The 22,171-nt window shown below is 44.0% G+C and overlaps 1 protein-coding gene across 1 annotated transcript in view; it reads right to left on the reverse strand.

Annotated features, from left to right (window-relative positions):
- Window positions 1-22,171, reverse strand: part of TTC7B (tetratricopeptide repeat domain 7B) — a 146,438-nt gene that overhangs the window by 75,803 nt on the left and 48,464 nt on the right. Inside the window, exons 5-6 of the mRNA XM_023745863.1 lie at window positions 15,909-15,987; window positions 8,790-8,962 (exon numbers count right to left, since the gene is read on the reverse strand). Coding sequence (XP_023601631.1) covers window positions 8,790-8,962; window positions 15,909-15,987 — 252 coding nt within the window. The remainder of the gene's footprint in view (window positions 1-8,789; window positions 8,963-15,908; window positions 15,988-22,171) is intronic.

Consider the following 22,171-nt stretch of genomic DNA (forward strand, 5'->3'; position numbering starts at 1 on the left):
CACACAAGCCCAGAGAGTCCCAAACAAGGTGAACCCGAAAAGACCCACACCAAGACACATCATAATTACCATGGCAAATGTTCAGGATAAAGAGAGAATCTTACAGGCTGCAAGACAGAGACGGAAAGTAACATACAAGGGATCTCCCATTAGATTATCAAATGATTTCTCAACAGAAACACATCAGGCCAGAAAAGAATGGACGGAAATCTACAAAGTGATGCAAAGCAAAGGACTGAATCCAAGAATACTCTATCCAGCAAGGCTATCATTCAAAATTGAAGGGGAAATAAGAAGCTTCACAGACAAAAAAAGGCTAAGGGAGTTTATCACCACCAAGCCAGCAATGCAAGAAATGCTAAAGGGACTGGTGTAAAAAGAAGAAATAAAAAGCTCAGAAAGAAAACAGCCACACAAAAAAAGAAATGGCTACAAACAAGTACCTTTCAATAATAACTTTAAATGTAAATGGACTAAATGCTCCAACCAAAAGACATCGAGTGGCTGAATGGATAAAAAAACATGACCCATACATCTGCTGTCTACAAGAGACCCACCTCATTAGAAGGGACTCACACACACTGAAAGTGAAGGGATGGAAAAATATCTTTCACGCAAATGGAAAGGAAAAGAAAGCTGGGGTAGCAATACTTATATCTGACAAAATACATCTCAAAGTGAAGGCCATAACCAGAGATAAGGAAGGCCACTTCATAATACTAAAGGGATCAATACAGCAAGAAGATATAACCCTGGTAAACATATATGCACCCAATGCAGGAGCACCCACATACATAAGAAAACTTCTGGAAGATATCAGGGGAGAGATCGACAACAATACAATCATAGTAGGGGACTTTAATACACCACTGACATCACTGGATAAATCCGCTAGACAAATAATCAGCAAAGAAACAGCAATCCTAAATGACTCACTAGATCAGATGGACTTAATTGACATCTTCAGAACACTTCACCCCACGGCTGCGGAATATACATTCCTCTCAGGTGCTCATGGGACATATTCAAAAATAGACCACATATTGGGTCACAAGCAAAGTCTCCACAAATTCAAGAAGATTGAAATCATAAAAAGCTTCTTCTCAGACCACGATGGCATAATGTTAGAAATAAACTACAATAAAAACAACCCAAAATACTCAAACACTTGGAAGCTGAATAGCATGTTATTAAATATTGATTGGGTTACCGATGACATCAAAGAAGAAATTAAAAACATCCTGGACACTAATGACAATGAAAACACAACAATCTAAAACCTCTGGGACACAATGAAAGCAGTCCTGAGAGGGAAGTTTATAGCTCTACAGGCCTATCTCAAAAAACAAGAAAAAATGGTAGTTAATCATCTAACTCTACAACTCAAAGAATTAGAAAGAGAGCAACAAGAAAACCCCAGCGTGAGCGGAAGGAAGGAGATAATAAAGATTAGAGCAGAAATCAATGAAATAGAGACCAAAAAAACAATACAGAAAATCAATGAAACCAAGAGCTGGTTCTTTGAAAGGATAAACAAGATTGACAAACCCCTAGCCAGGCTCACCAAGAAGCAAAGAGAGAGGTCCCAAATAAACCAAATCAGAAATGATAGAGGCGAAATAACAACAGACCCCACAGAAATACAAATGGTTGTTAAACAATACTACGGGCAACTCTACTCCAACAAACTAGACAACCTGGAGGAAATGGACAAATTCCTAGAAAAATACAACATTCCAAAACTCAATCAGGAAGAATCTAAAAACCTCAATAGGCCAATAACTATGGAAGAAATTGAAGCAGTCATCAGAAAGCTTCCAGCAAACAAAAGCCCAGGGCCAGACGGCTTCACAGGGGAGTTTTACCAAACATTCAAGGAAGAACTAAAACCTACCCTCCTCAGACTACTACAAAAAATTCAAGAGGAAGGAACACTTCCAAGCTCATTCTATGAAGCCAGCATCACCCTAATACCAAAACCAGGTAAAGACATCACAATGAAAGAGAATTACAGGCCAATATCCCTCATGAACATAGATGCCAAAATCCTCAACAAAATCTTAGCAAATCGGATCCAGCAGTACATCAGAAGGATCATACACCATGACCAAGTAGGATTTATCACAGAGATGCAAGGATGGTACAACATCCGTAAATCAATAAACGTAATACATCACATAAACAAATTGAAAGAAAAAAACCACATGGTCATATCAATTGATGCAGAAAAAGCATTCGACAAAATCCAACACCCATTTTTGATAAAAACTCTCAGAAAGGTGGGAATAGAAGGATCATACCTCAACATAATAAAAGCCATATATGACAGGCCCACAGCCAACATCATACTCAATGGACAAAAACTAACACCATTTCCCCTAAGAACAGAAACAAGACAAGGATGCCCACTCTCACCACTCCTGTTCAACATAGTACTGGAAGTATTAGCCATTGCAATTAGGCAAGAAGAAGAAATAAAAGGCATCCAAATTGGAAAAGAGGAAGTAAAACTGTCCTTATTTGCAGATGACATGATATTATACATACAAAACCCTAGAGACTCCATCAAAAAGCTACTAGACTTAATACATGAATTTGGCAATGTAGCAGGATACAAAATTAACCCCAAGAAATCTGAGGCATTTCTATACACCAATAGTGAACTTTCAGAAAGAGAGATTAGAAAAACAATCCCATTTACCATCGCACCAAAAAAATTAAGATACCTAGGAATAAACTTAACTAAAGAGGTTAAAGACCTCTACTCAGAAAACTACAGGACGTTGAAAAAAGAGATAGAGGAAGACATAAACAGATGGAAGAACATACCATGTTCTTGGATTGGTAGAATCAACATCATTAAAATGTCCATACTACCCAAAGCAATCTATACATTCAACGCACTTCCCATTAAAATACCAATGGCCTTCTTCAAAGATCTAGAACGAACTCTCCAAAAATTCATCTGGAATAAAAAAAGACCCCGAATAGCTGCAACGATCCTGAGAAAGAACAAAGTAGGTGGGATCTCAATGCCAGATATCAAGCTGTATTACAAAGCCACTGTTCTCAAAACTGCCTGGTACTGGCACAAGAACAGACATATAGATCAGTGGAATAGAATAGAGAGTCCAGAAATTAGCCCGAACCAATATGCTCAATTAATTTTTGACAAAGGAGGCATGAACATACAATGGAGCCAAGATAGTCTCTTTAATAAATGGTGTTGGGAAAATTGGACAGATATATGCAAGAAAATGAAACTAGACCACCAACTTACACCATACACAAGAATAAACTCAAAATGGATAAAGGACTTAAATGTACGACAGGAAACCATAAAAATTCTAGAAGAATACAAAGGCAACAAAATCTCAGACATATGCCAAAACAATTTCTTCACTGATACAGCTCCTAGGGCAGTTGAAACTAAAGAGAAAATGAACAAATGGGACTACATCAAAATAAAAAGCTTCTGCACAGCAAAAGAAACCATCAACAAAACAACAAGAAAACCCACCTCGTGGGAAAACATATTTGCCAACGTCATATCTGATAAGGGCTTAATCTCCAAAATTTATAGGGAACTCATACAACTTAACAAAAAGAAGATAAACAATCCAATCAAAAAATGGGCAAAGGATCTAAATAGACACCTTTCAAAAGAGGACATTCAGAAAGCCAAAAGACATATGAAAACATGCTCAAAGTCACTAATCATCCGAGAGATGCAAATCAAAACAACAATGAGGTACCATCTCACACCTGTCAGAATGGCCATCATCAACAAATCAACAAACGACAAGTGCTAGAGAGGATGTGGAGAAAAAGGAACACTTGTGCACTGCTGGTGGGAATGCAGACTGGTGCAGCCACTATGGAAGGCAGTATGGAGGTTCCTCAAAAAATTGGAAATGGAACTCCCATTTGACCCTGTGATCCCACTTCTAGGAATATATCCCAAGAAACCAGAAACACCAATCAGAAAGGATATATGCTCCCAGATGTTCATAGCAGCACAATTCACCATAGCTAAGATCTGGAAACAGCCTAAGTGCCCATCAGTAGATGAATGGATTAGAAAACTGTGGTACATCTACACGATGGAATACTATGCTGCTGTTAAAAAGAAGGAACTCTTACCATTTGCAACAGCATGGATGGAACTGGAGAGCATTATGCTAAGTGAAACAAGCCAGTCAATGAAGGAAAAATACCACATGATCTCACTCTTTCATGGATAATTAAGGCCATTACAAACTTTTGAACAATAATAAATACAGTGACAGAGCTGCCTCAAACTGATTGTCGGACTGCAGTGGGAAGGCCAGGGAGGGTTGGGGGACAGGAGGGAGGGGAGTAAGAGATCAACCGAAGGACTTGTATGCATCCATATAACCATAACTAATGGACATAAGACACTGGGGGGTAAGGGAGGGCAGGGGCTTGTCAAGGGTGGGGGGGAAAAAGGACACTTATGTAATACCCTTTGTAATACTTTTAGCGAAAAATAAAAAAAATAAAAAAAATAAAAAAATAATAAAAAAAAACATGACCCATATATATGCTGTCTACAAGAGACCCACCTCAGAACAAGGGACTCACACAGACTGAAAGTGAAGAAATGGAAAAATATCTTTCAGGCAAATGGAAATGAAAAAAAAATAGACCTCAAAGTGAAGGCCATGACAAGAGATAAGGAAGGCTACTTCATAATACTAAAGGGATCGATACAACAAGAGGATATAACCCTAATAAACATATATGCACCCCATGCAGGAGCAACCAAATACATAAAAAAAAACTCCAGGAAGATACCAAGGGAGAGAAAAAAAAAAAAGTTAAACAAAAAGTTTAATATATGTTTCAAAGTTGAACCAGACTAATTCTTATGATAGAAGTCTGGATTGAGTCACCCTTGGGTAGGGGTAGTCATTGGGAGACGGTATAAAGAGGGCTTTTTGAGTTATTTCTTGATCAGGATGCTAATTACATGCATGTGTTCACTTGGTAAAAATTCACCATGTTTTAGGATCTGTGCCACTAAAGTTTGCTTTGTATTCAAGTGAATTGGTGATAATGTCCTTTTGAGAACTGGCTGATCAGAGAGTCCTGCCTTGGTAATAGAAGCCCCAAAACAAATATAACCCAACAGCTTTTCTCTCTTTATAATAAATCAGAAGTAGGATTGTGAACATGCAAAACTAGAAAGTTAAAAATTGATGGTAATAACTGAAGGAATAAGAAATAGTACAGAAATAAATGAAAAAAAGAGAGTAGATACACAATTTTTAAAAAAATAAACAAAACCAAAAATTGGCTCTTCAAAAAGATCAGCAAAATTTGATAAAATTTTTAGCTATACTGACCCAAAAAGAGAGAGAGAAAACTCAAATTACTAAAATGAGAAGTGAAAGACAAGACACGACTATACCAACCTTATAGAAATAAAAAAATATATAAGGGTATGTTATGAACAATGGTATGCCAGCAAACTAGATATCTTAGCTGAAACAAGCAAATTTATAGAAAGACAAAAACTACTAAAACTGACTCAAGAAGAAACAGGAAGTCTTAATAGACCTATAATGAGTAAAGAGACTGAAGTTGTAATGAAAACCTTCCCACATACAAAAGCTCAGATGGCTTCACTGGTGAATTCTACCAAACATTTAAAAAACAATTAATACCACTTCTCCACAAACTCTTTTAAAAAGTAGAAGAAAAAGGAACACTACCCAACACATTCTGTGAGGCCAGTATTACCCTAATACTAAAACTAGACAAAAATATCACAAGAAAAACTACAGAGCAATGTATTTTATGAATATTGATGTAAAAACCCTCAACTAATATCTTCATCACCTCTCCAAACTAACAGGTCAAGCTTGGCAATAAATAAAAGAAGTATATACCATGATGAGTGAGATTTACCCGAGAATCCAAAGTTGGTTTAATATCTGAAAGTCAATTAATGTAATTATCGCATCACATCACATCAAGAGAAGAGAGAACAAAACTCATACAATTATCTCAATAGATGCAGAGAAAGCATTTGATAGATTTAAAACACCCTTTCATGAAAAAAAAATACTCAAACTAGTAATAGAAGGGATCTTCCTCAACCTGACAAAGGGCATCTATGAAAACCCATAGCTAACAACAAACTTAATGGTGAAAGAATGGATGCTTTTCACCTCCTAAGATCAGGACCAATAGAAGGGTGTTCACTCTGTCACTTCTATTCAACATTGTACTGGAGGTCCTAGCCAGGGCAATTAGGAAAGAAAACGGAATAAAAGACATTCAGATTAGAAAGAAAGAAGCAAAACTAATCTCTATTTGCAGATGACATAATCTTATATATAAAAAATCCTAAGGAATCTAAAAACTATTAGAACTAATGAATATTCAGCAAGATTGTGGTATACAAAAATCAATAGAATCAACCCAAAAATGGAATTAAGAAAATAATTGCCGAAACCGGTTTGGCTCAGTGGATAGAGCATCGGCCTGCGGACTGAAAGGTCCCAGGTTCGATTCCAGTCAAGGGCATGTACCTGGGTTGCGGGCACATCCCCAGTGGGAGATGTGCAGGAGGCAGCTGATCGATGTTTCTCTCTCATCGATGTTTCTAACTCTCTATCCCTCTCCCTTCCTCTCTGTAAAAAATCAATAAAATATATTGAAAATAATTCAATTCACTATTGCATAAAAAAATTACACACACACACACACCAATTTAGAAATAAGTTTTAACAAAAGAAGTACAAACTTTATACCTTGAAAACTACAAATTGTTGAAAGCAATTAAAGAAAACCTAAATAAATAGAAAGAAATTGATGTTCATGGATCAGAAGTCTTAATAATGTTAAGATGGCAATACGTATCAAATTGATCTACAGATTCAATGAAATTCCTGTCAAAATCCCAGTTGCATTTTTCTTTCCTGAAATGAACTGACTCCAAAATTCAAATGCAAAGGAAGGTGGGTAGGGAGGACAGCTCAGGGGTTCTGGGCTGATTTTGGCTGATCACCTTCCAATCACTTGCACATGAAAATGTTGTAAAATTGATTGTGGTCATGTAAGCACAACTATATGACTATATTAAAAGTCACTGAATGGTACAATTTAAATAAGTGAATGGTACATATAGTATGTGAATTACATCTCAATAAAATGATTAAAAAAAACCCACATGTGTGTATCTGTCTGAAATGAAACATGTGACTCAGTAACCAGTCCTGGTATGAAAATGGTTCCTTTACCTAGTAACTGCATTTTCTAGATCTGCATGTTGCCTCCACAATTCTCCCTGCACAGATGGGGAAGCTGCTGCTAGAAGAGTCTTAGTGGCTTAGGAAATAAAGAAGCTTGAGCTTTCTGCCTTCGATGGGGGAGGCCACACTGGAACAGCATCCAAACAGAGAGCGCGCTCCCTCCACCTGTCCTCCATCTGTCCACCTTGATCTGGGCAGGGAGCAAGAACTGACTTCCTCAATATACCTGGTACCTCATATGCCTGTCTATTATGAGGCATCTAAAGCAGAAAAAAAATGTAGGGTCTATTTTTAAGATATAAATATCACTTTCAAAATGAACCCAAATCTACTTCTAAATAGTTCATAAAAAGGGGTCAGCATTGTAAAGTGAGCTTGGGAATTGCAAGAACACATGTTCTATGAATCCAGATAAGGACTAAGGAATAAACAGGCTGTGAATTAGGCAAACTCATGGCTCAACAAGGCCATGAAAAAGGAGGATAAAAATGAAATTAAAATAAGCCCAGGGAAAACGTTAAGAATATGCTCACTTGTCTGAATTTGTACAAGAAAGGCAAACTGATCATGATGATGAGGAAGAGAGATGCTTAAGAGGACTAAGAGACAGGTACTTTGAGAAAAGCTGTCCCTTGACAGTGCAATAACCACTTTCAGAAGGTACACGTGTAGTAAAAATCTATTCCCTCCCCCTAACCACCTTCCCCCCGCCCCCCGTGACTATCGGTGCTTTCTCTGGGGCCTGCGGTCTCTCGGCCATTTTTCTAATTTGACAACAGCCGGAGAGGGTTTCCCTCTTTATTTATACATGTTCCCTTTCCTTCATGGAGAGATTCTGAAATGCCATCGTGCCTTGTCCTTACAAGAACAGGCAAAGATGGGAAGTAAAGGCTCTGAGGGAAAAGTCAAGAATAAGCCCACATCGTTCCTGCCTGCTTGCCCTTCTCACGGTCTCTCTCCCTCCTTCCCCTCCTTTCCCGGCCTGGGGAGACCCAGGTAGAGGCTACAGCGGTTCACTAGCCCATTATCCTCACAGGTGATCGAGTCCCAAATTTAAAACTTAAAATAACCAAGAAGTTCTAAGGAGACAGCACCTTCCAATCCCTCGCACATTAATTCTCCTTCATATAGCTAATTCAGTTTAAAAAAAATTTTTTAAACAAAAAGATGAAGGAATTGAAGCAAAGTACAAAGTTAACTTGCTGACTTTACAACTAGCTTTCTCACTGACTGCATACAACGCTGGGGTTCTTCCGATAAACGGACTGAGAAGTCAAAGACCAATAGCAACGGCTGAGATGAGAGCCTTTCCCTCACCAGTGCACAGACATTTGCTGAAAGTGTGAGGAATAATGAGGCACCTCGCTTAAATTGGTCAATGAGACTTCTTCATCGGGTTTTCTTTCAGGGGAAAAATATCTGCCCTTGAGCTTCTACTCATCGTTGAATTTTCCCAAAGCTTCCCTCCCATCCCCTGATAGATAAATGAGGAATCAGCTCCCATACTTCTCTCCTGAGTAGACGCGGGCTTTCCGGCTGAGGCTGTAGGTTTTTGTGTTGGCTCCTTTCCGGAGAGGGTCGTCCAGAGGCGACTGGCATGGCGGGTCCTCCAGAGGGTTCCAGTAGCTCTGTTCACACATCCCCCGCAACAGGATCTCCGCCAGCTGCCTCGCTATGGTCTGGGAACACGAAGGGGCAAAGGCATAGCCATGAATCTGTTTTGTATCATTCAGTCACCCGTCTACTAAATATTTTTCAGTCATCACTTTGTATTATGCACTCTTCCAAGTCTCATAATGAAATATTTGGATGAAATTATATCAGTTGATGACAAAACGAAGACAGGATACACTAAGATATTTGGACAATTTAAAAAAATAAGTTCATGCCCTTCGAATGCCACCTGCCTCGGCTGCACTCTGGAACACTAAACCTGTTTTACAAGTGAAACTTTTGGTTAAGCTCTTTTTCAAAAACCCTTATAAATAACAGGTGAACTGCAAATATTTTCATCACCTCCCAAATGATGCCTGCTAAAGCCCACACTTCACAAACAGCCACTACTCAACCTAGGTCAGCGGTCGGCAAACTGCGGCTCGCAGCCACATGCGGCTCTTTGGCCCCTTGAGTGTGGCCACGAAGTTTCAATCGCACTGTACGTGCGCGCCCGCACGTGGTATTTTGTGGAAGAGCCACACTCAAGGGGCCGCAGTTTGCCGACCACTGACCTAGGTGCTGTTATCCCTGAAAAAATCTCTGCTTTGATGATACGATGACGTCCAGCGTAGATTTTCAGACTGCCTTCCTCCCTGGAATGCCACGGCCTGGTCCTCCACGGCCCCACCCTGGGACCCCGCTCCTGAGAGCCCTGTTCTCGGTGACCCTGGGACCCTGCAATGGAGAAGGCCAAGTGGGGAGTATGGCTAATGATCAAGAGAGGCCTTTGTCCAACGTTGGGTAGGCATCTCTTTCCTCACCGTGAAAACCCAGCAGTGCCTGGTCCTCCTGAATTCGATGCAGATTACTACCTTCTCCAAACTCCAGCTCCACTGCCCACAGCAGCCCAGAATAATGTATGGGGGAAGGAGCACACGGCTTCTACTAAGAAGTATTTTGTTGACTGATGCATATTAGGTTGTTTCCAATGACAAAACAAGAGGAAAGGTAAAAACAAAAAAAGAAGAAAGAAGAAAACCCTTCTGAAAACAGAAGCACGGCCAGAGGCGGCAAAAGAAACCGTCCACCAGCAGCTTTTCCAGGAGGTCTCAGCGCTCTGCAAGACGCCGACAGAGGATGCTGATCTTCCCTGCAAAGGAGCCTTTTTTAACAATATGTTCCAGAGGAGACCTCCGCTAGGCTTTCATCCATGTGAAATCTCTTAAAATGCCGCGAGGAAACTTAAACGCAACCAAATCACTAGCTTGGTGGTTTCTGATAATCACCGTGTAAAGGCAAATTTTCTTGATTATTCTCAAGTAAGACTCATTGGCTTTAACTGTCTATTAAAATGTGAAATTAAACCACTCCTATCATCCCCAACTGAGCCATCTGTAAAGCTTTCTTAAGAACACAATTTCCAGGGCCTAAACGATTCCTGAACTGTTTTCTTAAACCTTCCGCTCTAGTTTCACTTGGACTCACTGCAGTCATATAGCTAATGACTTCTGCTGGGAGCGTCGATGGGCAAAAATTACCTGTGCTCCTGGCAGCTGAGCAAAAAAGGATGCTAAAGGAAAAAAGGCACAAGGACCTTCATTTTCTGGATAAGGAGGGATTCTAAAATGATAAAACCTTCTGCCCCACACAGTTTGCTTGTCCACTACTAGATCTCAATTCCCTCGGGGCATTACCCTTCCAGAGAGACCTTTAAAGTAGGTTTTGATGTATGCATATTCTAAAGGCACCCATCACTTCACCAGTGCCCTGCCGATGAGAAAGGATGTCTGCTTGCATTCATTGAAAGCTCAAATGAAGTTCAGGAAGAATGATTAAATATGAGAAATTATCAGCAAGATCACCAATATCTATCATACCTTTTGTTTTATTTTTAATTTTTAAAAAATGTATTTTTACTGATTTCAGAGAAGAAGGGAGAGAGATAGAAACATCAATGATGAGAGAGAAGCATCGATCAGCTGCCTCTTGCACGCCCCACAGTGGGCATCGAGCCCGGAACCCAGGCATGTGCCCTGACTGGAATCGAACCGTGACCTCCTAGTTCACAGGTCGAGGCTCAACCACTGAGCCACGCCAGCTGGGCTATATCATTTATTTTTTACCTGGAGGATGCATTTAGCTTGCAGTTTAAATGCTTAAAAACTGCTGGTAACTATCAAATGAACTCAGAATTAAAGGAAGAAAAGGGGCCCGAAAGAAGACTCGAACTTTTACATACAAACTCAGTCATGAAATGCACTTTTTTGTATGTATTTTAAAGTGTAATAAAATTCACATAACATCAAGATCACCATTTAACCATTTCAAGTGTGTACAATAACAGCATTTAGTACAGGGGTGGGCAAACTTTTTGACTCGAGGGCCACAATGGGTTCTTAAACTGGACCGGAGGGCCGGAACAAAAGCATGGATGGAGTGTTTGTGTGAACTAATATAAATTCAAAGTAAACATCATTACATAAAAGGGTACGGTCTTTTTTTTTTTAGTTTTATTCATTTCAAACGGGCCGGATCCAGCCCGCGGGCCGTAGTTTGCCCACGGCTGATTTAGTACATCCACAGTGTTGTGCAATCATCACCACTCCCTGGTTCTAGAACATTCTCATTACCCCCAATGAAACCCCAAACCCTTTTAAGCAGTAAGTCCCATTTCTCATCCTTCCAGACCCTGGAAACTACTCATCTGCCTTCTGTCTCTATAGATTTGTCTAGCTGGGGTATTTTCCTATAAGTGGAACCATATAATGGGTGGCCTTTGTTTCCGGCTTCTTTCATTCAGCATAATGTTTTCAAGGTCCATCCTCGCTATAGCGTGTGTCAGTGCTTCATTCCTTTTTATGGCTGAATGCTATTCCATTTACGGCGGCACCACATTTTGCTTACCTAGCTGTCAACCGACAGACACTTAGATTGCGTCCATCTTTTGGCTGTTGTGAATGGTGCTGTTATGACCATTCATGCACAAGTTTTTGTTTGAACACCTGCTTTCAATTCTCTGGAGTATTTATCTAGGAGTGGCATTGCTCTAAATGTACTTTTAAATCTTTCTCTGCTATGGTCTCACACAAGACTGAGTTTGACAAAGCAACTTTCCATCTCATATGAATATCACAAATTTGCAGTTATCAGCTAATCTAAAAAGAATCAAATGGCTATTAAGACCAATGAAAACCCTGTCTGACGAATGGCAGTAGCTGGAGAGGCTTTCTGAGGTCCAGTGTAAGCCAAGACACCAGTAAACAAGACCTAGGAAGCGCCTCTCAGTGAGGGTGGGCTAAGAATCACTGCGCAAACTAGAAAATAGGGCTCCCAGGTCCTGCCCAGAACCGCCCAGCTGGCATTTCTGAGGCAGGCACAGGGATGTGGACAGGGTGGGGCAAAGGGAAGTTTACAGTTGTTCCTATGGAAAGTAACACAGTAATTAATAATTAATAAATACAATAATAAACTTTGTGTTTCCCCTACTCACAACTGTAAGCCTACTTTTGCCCTACCTTGTATTTAAGTTTCTCTCCAAGAATTCTGACACATTCCTTTTAAAAAATATATATGTATTTTTATTGATTTCAGAGAGGAAGGGAGAGGAAGAGGGAGATGGAAACATCAATGATGAGAGAGAATCATTGATAGGCTGCCTCCTGTATTAGGGATCGAGCCCACAACCCAGAAATGTGCCCTGACCAGGAACTGAACTGTGATCTCCTGGTTCATAGGTTGACACTCAACCACTGAGCCACATCGGCCGGGCTACTCCTCTCATATTAACACTGACCAGTTAACAGCTGAGAATGTCCAGGGGCAGCTCCAGTCTACCCAGACTTTCTTTCAAGGCCTCTTCACTGTAATTCTCAGAAAACAAACAAAGAAAGCTGTCTTCCTTCCTAACGTATATCTATTTATAAGTTCAAACATACTAATTTAAAAATCATAAACCTTATAATGAAAGATATTCTCTAATTCTGAAAAATAACATTGAAGTTAGCAGCAGGCAGATTCCAACAGTGTATTCAATACAGTCACTCTTTTTAATGAGAAAAAAACACATTTGTTTCCTTAATGAATCAATATATATTTTTGAAAGATAACAATATGAACAAATGCTCCATATGTAAGCAATTTTGAAAGATGGGCTTTTTCAATGTGCTTGAAAAAGTTATAAAAACATTTGCTAACACCATCAGTTACTTATATTATGCTTCCAAATTTTGGAAAAAGCTGTTATATTGACCAGCTGAGAAGTTTTATGGAATGTTGGGAGTAGATCAATGAGGGGGAAAAAGGCAATGATTTTTATCCATATTTTGCAGTGGTTTCCACTGTAAAACATGGATAAAAATTACTACAAGTTGAAATACTTTGAATTTCTTAAGGCACCTATAAATCACATGACTATGTAAATAAATATTGAAAACCAAGTGAGTTGGTGGGGGAGGTATGTGTGAAGTCCATCTTCTCTCACCCCCATAGTCCCAGGAAAGCCTATGGCTTAGCCATCTGCCCCCATGAGTTATATGTCTGCATCTAAAACTCTGGAGACATCAAACGGAAGATACAGCCTCGTTTCTGTGGCAGGAATCCGTTAGCCTGGCCCCAGGGCATGCTCTCCTACAGCATTTAAAGGATTTGTGATGATGGGAGGACAATCGCATGGATGACAGAAGACAAAAGAAACTGCGATCTTACACGGGGTTTCTGCATCAGTGGTGACAGGCAGCATTTGCTCCCAGTAAGCACCAGGCCTTTGCCCAAACCCTCACTCAATGGCTATGGCTCTGAAGGGCAACCTATGAAGGTGTGATGAATGTCTCCAGGAAGGAAAGGGAAAGGATTAAAAAGGAAGAGAGAGAAGTCAAGTCAAAAGGAGAGCCAAATGGCTGATCAACGCGTTATTTAACTTCTAAGTTTTACAGTCAATACTAGAGGCCCAGCGCACGGTCCCTAGGCCTGGCCTGCGATCAAGGCCATCTTCCCCAGCTGCCCGCAGCCGGCCCCGCCCCCTGACACCGCCCCCACCCCCAGCCCCGTTTGCCATCGGGTGATCGGTGCCTGATGGCCTGGGGAAGTGACCAAAAGGTCAGCTGTTCCTGCCTGCTTGCTGCCCGTGGGTGGCCATCAGGAAAAGGGACCAAGAGGTGATCAGTACGCCTCATAGTGACTGGTCTAGCGGTCGTTCTGGTCGTTCTGCCATTGGGGTCAATTTGCATGTTACCCTTTTATTATATAGTATAATTAGTTAAACAACTAGGTACTGCTCAGGGCTAATCTGCTTTGCTCTGTCTGTATGAATCATTAGCATACAAGCGATCCCTTCATGCAATGGCATCTGGGAGGGCTTACATTCTACCTGCCTTACGGGATGCATTTCTTATGTTTAAGAGAGAGCACTACAGATGAGCAACTGAAAAGATGCTCAATATCATTAGCCATCAGGGAAATGTAAACCAAAACCACGATGAGACGGCATCTCACACCCACTAGGATGGCTACAGCTAAAAAGACAGACAACAACAAATGTCGAGGGTGTGGAAAACTGGAACCTCATAACTTCTAGCGAGAATGTAAAATGGTGCGACCACTTTGGAAAAGAGTTTGGCAACTCCTCTAAATGTTAAAAATAGAGTTATCATATGATCCAGCAATTCCACTCCTAGGTACATACCCAAGAAAAATGAGCACATATGTCCACATAAGAACCTGTATAAGAATGTTCACAACAGCATTATTCGTAACAGTTAAAAAGTGAAACAACCCAAATGTCTATCAACTAATGAATGGATAAGTAAAATCCTATATAATAAAAGCTTAATATGCAAATTATCCCCTCGGGCGGTCATTTGACTGGGAGTTCAACCGCTCACTATGACATGCTCTGACCACCAGGGTGCAGTGAAGAACATGGCGGAACAGGCGGACATCGGCAACTTCTCTCTGGCTACCTGGGGGCGAGGGTGATGGGGATGGAGGTGTGGTGAGAATGCAGGGTGTCTGCTGAGCTCACTCTCATTCCACCTGCTACCCTCCCCCGGGACAACAGGGCTCGTGCACTAGGGAAGCCCCCACACTCAGGTGCTGGGTGCCCATGAGGAGCCTGCACTCGCGCAGCGTCTTTGGGTGAGCCGGGCCATAGCCGCCGGGACCACAGGGGCCAGCTGGGCTCCTTGTGGGTTTGCACAGGAGCTGGTCTGCGAGGCTGGCCAGTAGAGAGCGTGCTGCCTACCCGGCTTTCATGCAGCGCTGCTGGGCGGCCCCAGTGGCTCACGCTGCGCCCTGGCCCACAGCGTCCGCCACGCTCACCGCACCTACATGTGGGGACTCAGGTGCTGTGACTCAGGTGGAGGGGGGTGCGTGAGGGCCTAGAGGCCCAGGTGCTGCCCAGGGCCCAGAGGTCAGCTGGGACCTGCCCTTCCATGCCAGATGCTCACACTTTGATCGCCGGCCAGGCCTATGGACCGCACTTGTGCATAAATTTCATGCACTGGGCCTCCAGTGTCTTATATCCATACAATAGAATATTATTTGGTAATAAAAAGGAACAAAATGCTGGTGCAGGCTACAACATGGGTGAACCTTAAAAATATCCTAAAGGAAGCCAGTCACAAAAAGACCACATATTGTATAATTCCATTTATATAAAATGTCCCAAAGAGAGAAATCTATAGAAACAGAAAGTAAATGAGTGATTGCCAGGGGCTGGGGAACAGGGAGAATGGAGATTGACTACTAATGGCTATGGAGTTCCTTTTTGGGGCGATGAAACCTTTTAAAATGAAATATTAGCGATGGCTAAACAGTCCTGTGTGTATACTAAAAACCACTGACTATAAACAGTTAATTATATGGTATGTAAACTATACCTATTAACATATATGAGAGAGAAAGAGAGAGAGAGAGAGAGAGAGAGAGAGAGAGAGAGAGATCACACTTAGTCGAGTCATTCACCACACTTACCATTCGCAGGTTCTGAGTTGTTCTCGTCTCGACGGCTCTGAGGAGCTCTCTGAACCTCCCCACTCCTCTGGTCAAGTTCCTGTGTGCACACAGAATTTGACAGGGTTTCCATCTGGCGTGTATTAACATCAAATGTTTCATACACATATTTCAATGCATTTTATCTACATAAAAGCTGTTGGCTATATTTTAAGCAACAATTATTCTGAATGTGCCTGTCCATCTTTGTTCAAATCTCCAAAACATGACCTAGGATTGATGGATTTTTGTGTTTCTGCAACCAAATTTTCTCACAAAAACGAAAGTTGGAAAATCAATTCTGACGCTCCCTTCTCCCCGCCCCTCAAAAGCAAGGTATCTTGCCAGAGTCTATCTTCATCCTTACGTGGCTCCGCGGTTTTCCTGCTCTGCTGAGTGGCGCTGAAATCTGTCTTTTCATCTAAAAGGTGGGTGGCAACTGGGCAACAGAAATATCCACAAGGCACCGCATGCAGTGTGGGGAAAGGTTACTTGTAACTTGCCATTTTTATGGGCAAGACAGAGAGAAAAGGTGTGAGAAATGAGGGGCTCCACCAAGCAACCACGCTGCATCTTTGCAAACATAAATTACTGCCCAATAAATCCATCAAATGCTCCCCCACCCCCGCCTCCAAGCCCGCGGAGAAGCCAAGGGTCAGAGGCCCCTTCTGGGAGCAGCTGTATGAGCACGGAACCTGAGCTGCCGGACGGCTCAGAACATATCGCAACCCGCTGCCCCACACACCTCACAGAGACGTGTTTGGTGACACATTTCATTAAGGGACAAATGATTCCTGAGTAACATCCTGGTCAATATATCCAGGCCCCACTTGTCCTCGCTGAAAGCTGCGCCCGGCTGCTCAGCTGGCGCACTCCCCAGCCGGTCCCTTTACATTGAGCGCCGCTACCACCTATGACATAACTCGGGGATATTTATAACCTGCTCATTAGAACACATCTCATCTTTCCAAGACGCCGCAGCGCCGGTCAGCCGGTGCAAACCTGTCAGCCAGCCCTGCAGGCTGTGGCAGATGCGCCAGGCATTCGGCCCTCTTCTTGGATGACATTTGAAATTGCACAAAGGTATTAAATCAAACTGAATGTGGGTTCTGTACGTTACCAACACTCGCAAGGGCTATCAATTCGCCTCTTCTACCTACATGACATCCCAGAACTCTCATTCACAAGAACAGCCCCAGAACTTCGCTCAGTTTGTTGGCGCGGGTACACAAATACTCCCATCCTCCTCTCACCCACACGGATCGGGTGGCAGCAGATCAGTGTTTTCTGGGGGCATAGGAAGAGAAGCGTGAGCTCAGGACTCGAAGCAGCGAGGAAGGAGATCTAAGAGACGGGGGTGAAAATCAGGTGACAGGCCTGGGGACATGCAATCTCCTTTGCTTTCCCCTTCGTTTGTTTTTATGGGATCCGTGTTCTCAGGCAGCAAAGCACATTTGCTTTCGGACTGAAGCTCAGTTCTCGTAAGTAACGTGGGGGAAGGAGACAGCGACAGCTAAAACACGGACGGGCAGGAAGGAGTAGTCTGTTTTATTCCAGAACCACTGGTTAAGCTCCCACGGTGTACGAGGCAGAACAGCAGTGGCATTGTGAACTGTATGACAGGGGTGGGACTGAGACGACACAATGGGAGACGCAGGTTTCTAGGGCTGTTTCCCGGGGTGGAGATCAGGCCTTGAACGGGCAGCACCAAACCTAAACACGGTAACTCAGGGAAGGCTGCAGGATGGGAACTGGTCACTCAGAATGAACCGCGTCCTCCTTGCAGAAGGAGTGACTTATCGAGGCAAAAACACAATATTCTAGCTGTAATGACCTAACACTGTCTACTCATTATGACACGGAAGGGACATGGCTTGCTCAGGTTCCCAGACCCGGCAAGAGAGTGAGCCGGGAGCTCTGTCACCTTCCTGGACAAAAGAAACGTAGGTTCTCGAAATGAAGTACAGCTCAGGAGAAAGCACAGACTATGAGATCAAGAGCTCAGGCCTATGTTTTGTGTCATTAATATGCAAATTACTTAATATATATATACACGGCACACGGTACAAATTTCATGCATTCCAGGGATGGCAGCCAATGAGATACTTCTAGGAACCGGTTCACAAGTGGGGAAAATCTGTTGGCCCAGGTGAAGCGGCCCAGCGCCCAGGGCAAGGCCTCCCCGCCTTAAAGGAGAAGGATGGATAAACTGACCTCCACTCTAAGGCGGAGGTGGCTCTCCGTGCAGGACCGAGGCCCTCTGGTGGAGGCTGGAGGAAGTCCCCCAGACCAAGGGGCAGTCACATCGTAAGGGGAAACGAGGGCATGTTCCCAAAGCACTGACGTTACCTTGGAAGCAGATACAAGTTTTTCTCAAACTGTTTCTAGTGTGTTTCTGTGAATCAAATTCTTCCTCAAACTGGGAGGCATCCTGCTGGTGAACCAAGATCCACAGCGGCCGCGAAGGTCTCGGCAGGCCTGGGGCTGTGCTGCCCACATGAACCGCGGCACCATCAGGCCGACCTCGAGGCCGGCTGTCCAACCACAGGCCAACTCGGCAGCAGGAGGAAGGAGGAGCTGAAGGTAAAAGGCTGCTCATTGTAAATATTAGAAAGTGAAGAAGAATCCAGATGCAGAAACATGCGATTCTCATGGACGCCCACACCGTTCATACGTCTGTAGGTCGCATCATCTTATTCAGCCAATAGCTTTCACTGTTGGCAGCAGAAAAAACAATTTCTAATCTAGTTGGATCATCATGAGACAAAGGAACAAAAAGGGAAATTAACTTTAAGAATTACATTCTAAATGCTATGAAATAACCCGAGTGGAGGGGAGTAAACAAACGCCACAGGATTGCTTCTTGTCTCTGAACTGTTACTTTATCCTTAAAATGTTGTGATCAACAACTAGGGGAAGGGACTGCTGCTTAAAACCTCTGCTCCAGAATGAGGAGAGGCGAGGAGTGTTCCTGGGGGTGAGGCTCCCACAGACCCCTGACAGGAGGTCAGTTACCCATTTCAACACCCTTGTCAGAGCGCAGTGATGTCAGAATTCATTATAGCAAACCGTTCTCCAAATGAATGTTCTTGCCAACCCCGGAGCAGCAGGTGCGTTGGCAAGCTGTCAGAACGCGGGGTTCACCCCTGCACCTTGCTGGGGCCAGCTCCCCGAGCCGGGTGCCTGTTTATCCAGGTCAGACGGTTCCCAAACAGCTCCGCTCTGACCAAGGAGAAAGTGCCAGCAGGTCCCTTGAGCACCAGCCCGTTTTCAGCCAGAAAAACAGGCAAAACCCCGCTTCCACTTTCCAGCGTCACTGCCTGTCCCCAACCCAGTGTCCCACGGCCTTGCTCTTGTTCAAACGCAGGCAACCTCCTGCTCAGTCTCTGTCCCTTTTCATGGGGACACCGTCTCCCTCTCCCTGACCTACTTCCATTTTTTCCTTCTCTCCTCCCTTTTCTATCTGGTCTCCTCCTCCTCCTTCTGAATCTCCTCCTTCCAGGGCTTGTCTGCTGGCCATGAGGTCAGTGCAAAAGCATGACTTCCTGCGGACACCGGGGGGAGGGGCCTGTGGTTTGCCTCTTGACCCCCTGGGCCCTGCAGCAGCACTTTGGAAGTCTTGCCTCTGAAGTGTACATTCTTATGAACAAGCCTACAGCAGCGCCTGGTTCTGTTCTAGGCCTCGGAACGACAACCTCAGCTCCTGAATACCATCACCTGGGCCTGTGTATCTAACCGAGGGGGGTGGGGGGGATGGAAGCAGGGCTCCCAACCCCAAATCAAAACGGAAAACTCAGAGACTGAGAACCACGTTGCCTTGTGATGGGCGCTACTTCCACAGCAAGCTCAGAATAGGGCTTTGTTCTTCCTCTTCCCATTTCTTGGGAGTGAGAAGGGAAAATACAATTCTCCCCCTTAACTTATCCTTCTAAATTATCGTCTGACCTCAGAGCTTGGCCCAGGCCACCATCCACTTAAAGTCATTATCAACTATCACTGGTGCGCACACTCAAAGTCCTGATATGAATACTTTTGTTGTTCTGGATGCCAAATCCCTGGTCTCTTACCAACCCTCACTTCTGGAACTCCCAAGTGGCAGGTTATCCCAGCCTTTACTGAGCACCAAGTCCCAGGCTGAGGACACACTGGCGAAGGCCACCACCCCTGCCTCAGGGAGCTCAGAGGCTTCACAGCCCCCAAAAGAATGTAGGCGCCTTGAGGACCAGGGTCTTTGTTTTGCCACTAACATGTCCCAAATCCCTCAAACAGAAAGCGCTCAGTAAATGTTCATGGAGTGAATGCAATTCAGAACTGCCAGAGTCAGATGAAGCGAGGCCACAGGGGGTACATCCCCCTGCCTCTAGGCCCCCTTTTTGGCATTGCTCGTGACAGGCAGTAGCACAGCACAGCTCTCTCCTACACAGAATCCTCATGTGCCCGTGGTGACTCTGCCTGGGTGCCCAGGGGAGGGGTGACATGCCGGTACCAAGCGATGTTGCCGGGCATGCCTGGCCTGACAGCTTCGAGACAGCTATGTAGATAATGAGGACTTCAAAACTAAAAAAAAAAATCTTCCAGACACTTCCCTTCCCATATGCCTTTCCACATGCTCCTCTCTCTGTCTGAAGTGTCCAAAGAAACTTCAAGTCATTCAAGTCCCAGCTTCTCCGGGAAGACCAAGGCACCGGTCCTGGGTGCTCCCAATGGGTGCGCCTGTATTTTGAGCACAGGTGACACTTAACACACTGATTTTCATGTGTATTTAGGTCTGTCTTCCAACCAAACTGTGACCATCGTGAGAGCACAGGCCCTCTTTGTACCGCCTCTCCATGTCCCAGCAGCCTCACAGAGCTAACCAGGCACCCAGTGACACCTAGTAAGCGGTGGACCCCCTCCCCCCACAAGAGTGAGCACAATCTTCTATTCTGAAATCCCTTTCCCATTCTCTCTGCTGAGAAGAGCTTTCTTGATTACTAAGGGAACAAGGGAATCGGGTACTTCTTACGTCATGAGACGTGCCCATAGGTGTTCTGGACAATGTCCATGCTTATAAGCCCAGAAAAACAGACGTGTTGTGCACCTCTAGGCCCATTTCTCTCTGTTCTCAAGCTCGGGAACCCTTCCCCTCCGTTTACATAACCGTTAGTTTCATCAATTGGAAAAGTCTGAAATCAAAACCAGAGACCCAGAGCCGGAAAGTGGGGCAAGAAAAGGCCATCCTTCACCGTCCAAAGGCTCTGCTGGCCGCCGTCGGCTGCTGCGCCGCACGGGCCCAGCTTCTGTCCTCTGCACACTCTGGCCTCGGATCCAGTGACATGTGTTGTGAAGACAGATGCTCTCGCGGCCGTCAGGGCCCATGGACCCGACCCACAACCTTGGCCTCGTTAGCAAAGGACTCTCTCTGACCAACGCAGCCAGCCAGCTGCAGCCCAGATACAGTGACGGGTGTGACAACCATCCGCGCTGGGATGTGAACAAGCAGGCGAAGCGTCCGGAAGTCTCATTTCAAACCTAATGAGAGTTGTACCAGGCTTAACGACATTTTTTCTGCCTACCTCAGCAACTGAGGCTTCCTCGGGACAAAAGCAGAGGGAATTGGGCATTTTGGTCAGCCGGCCGGGCAGCAGGCAGCAGACAGGCAGGCTCTGTGTGCCAGGCCGTAGAGGCACAAATCAAAAAAGGTCCAGAGAGTCCTCTCAGGGTCTCGACAGGGACATGCACAAAGGTGCCTCCCACATGGATGAAAGCTGGACCAACTGCTCCAGGAGCTCAGGCAGGGGAGCAACTCAGCCTTCTGCTGTTTCTCCCACTCCCAATCCCCGAGTCTCCAAGGAAAAAGAAATAGGGCCAGGTTGGCCCGGTCTCATGTCCTTCCTTCTTTCCAACCGCTGGGATTGAGTCAAAGGATATCCATCCTCATTCAAAAAATAATTGTTGAGCCCTGGCTGGTGGCTCAGTTGGTTGAGCACCGTCTTGTACTCCAAAAGGTTGTGGTTTCAATCCACTGTTGGGGTGAGTATGAGAGGCAGCCAATCAATATTTCTCTCTCACATTGGTGTTTCTCTCTAAAATCAATAAACATATCCTCAGGTGAGGATAATATATATATAGTCTCCTGGCCGGTGTTGCTCAGTGGTTGAGCAATGATCTACGGACCAGGAGGTCACAGCACATGCCTGGGTTGCGGGTTTGATCCCCAGTAGGGGGCATTCAAGAGGCAGCTGATCAATGATTCTCTCTTATCA

This window comes from Myotis lucifugus, unplaced genomic scaffold, assembly GCF_000147115.1.
Source record: "Myotis lucifugus unplaced genomic scaffold, Myoluc2.0 scaffold_593, whole genome shotgun sequence".
Lineage (NCBI taxonomy): Eukaryota > Metazoa > Chordata > Mammalia > Chiroptera > Vespertilionidae > Myotis > Myotis lucifugus.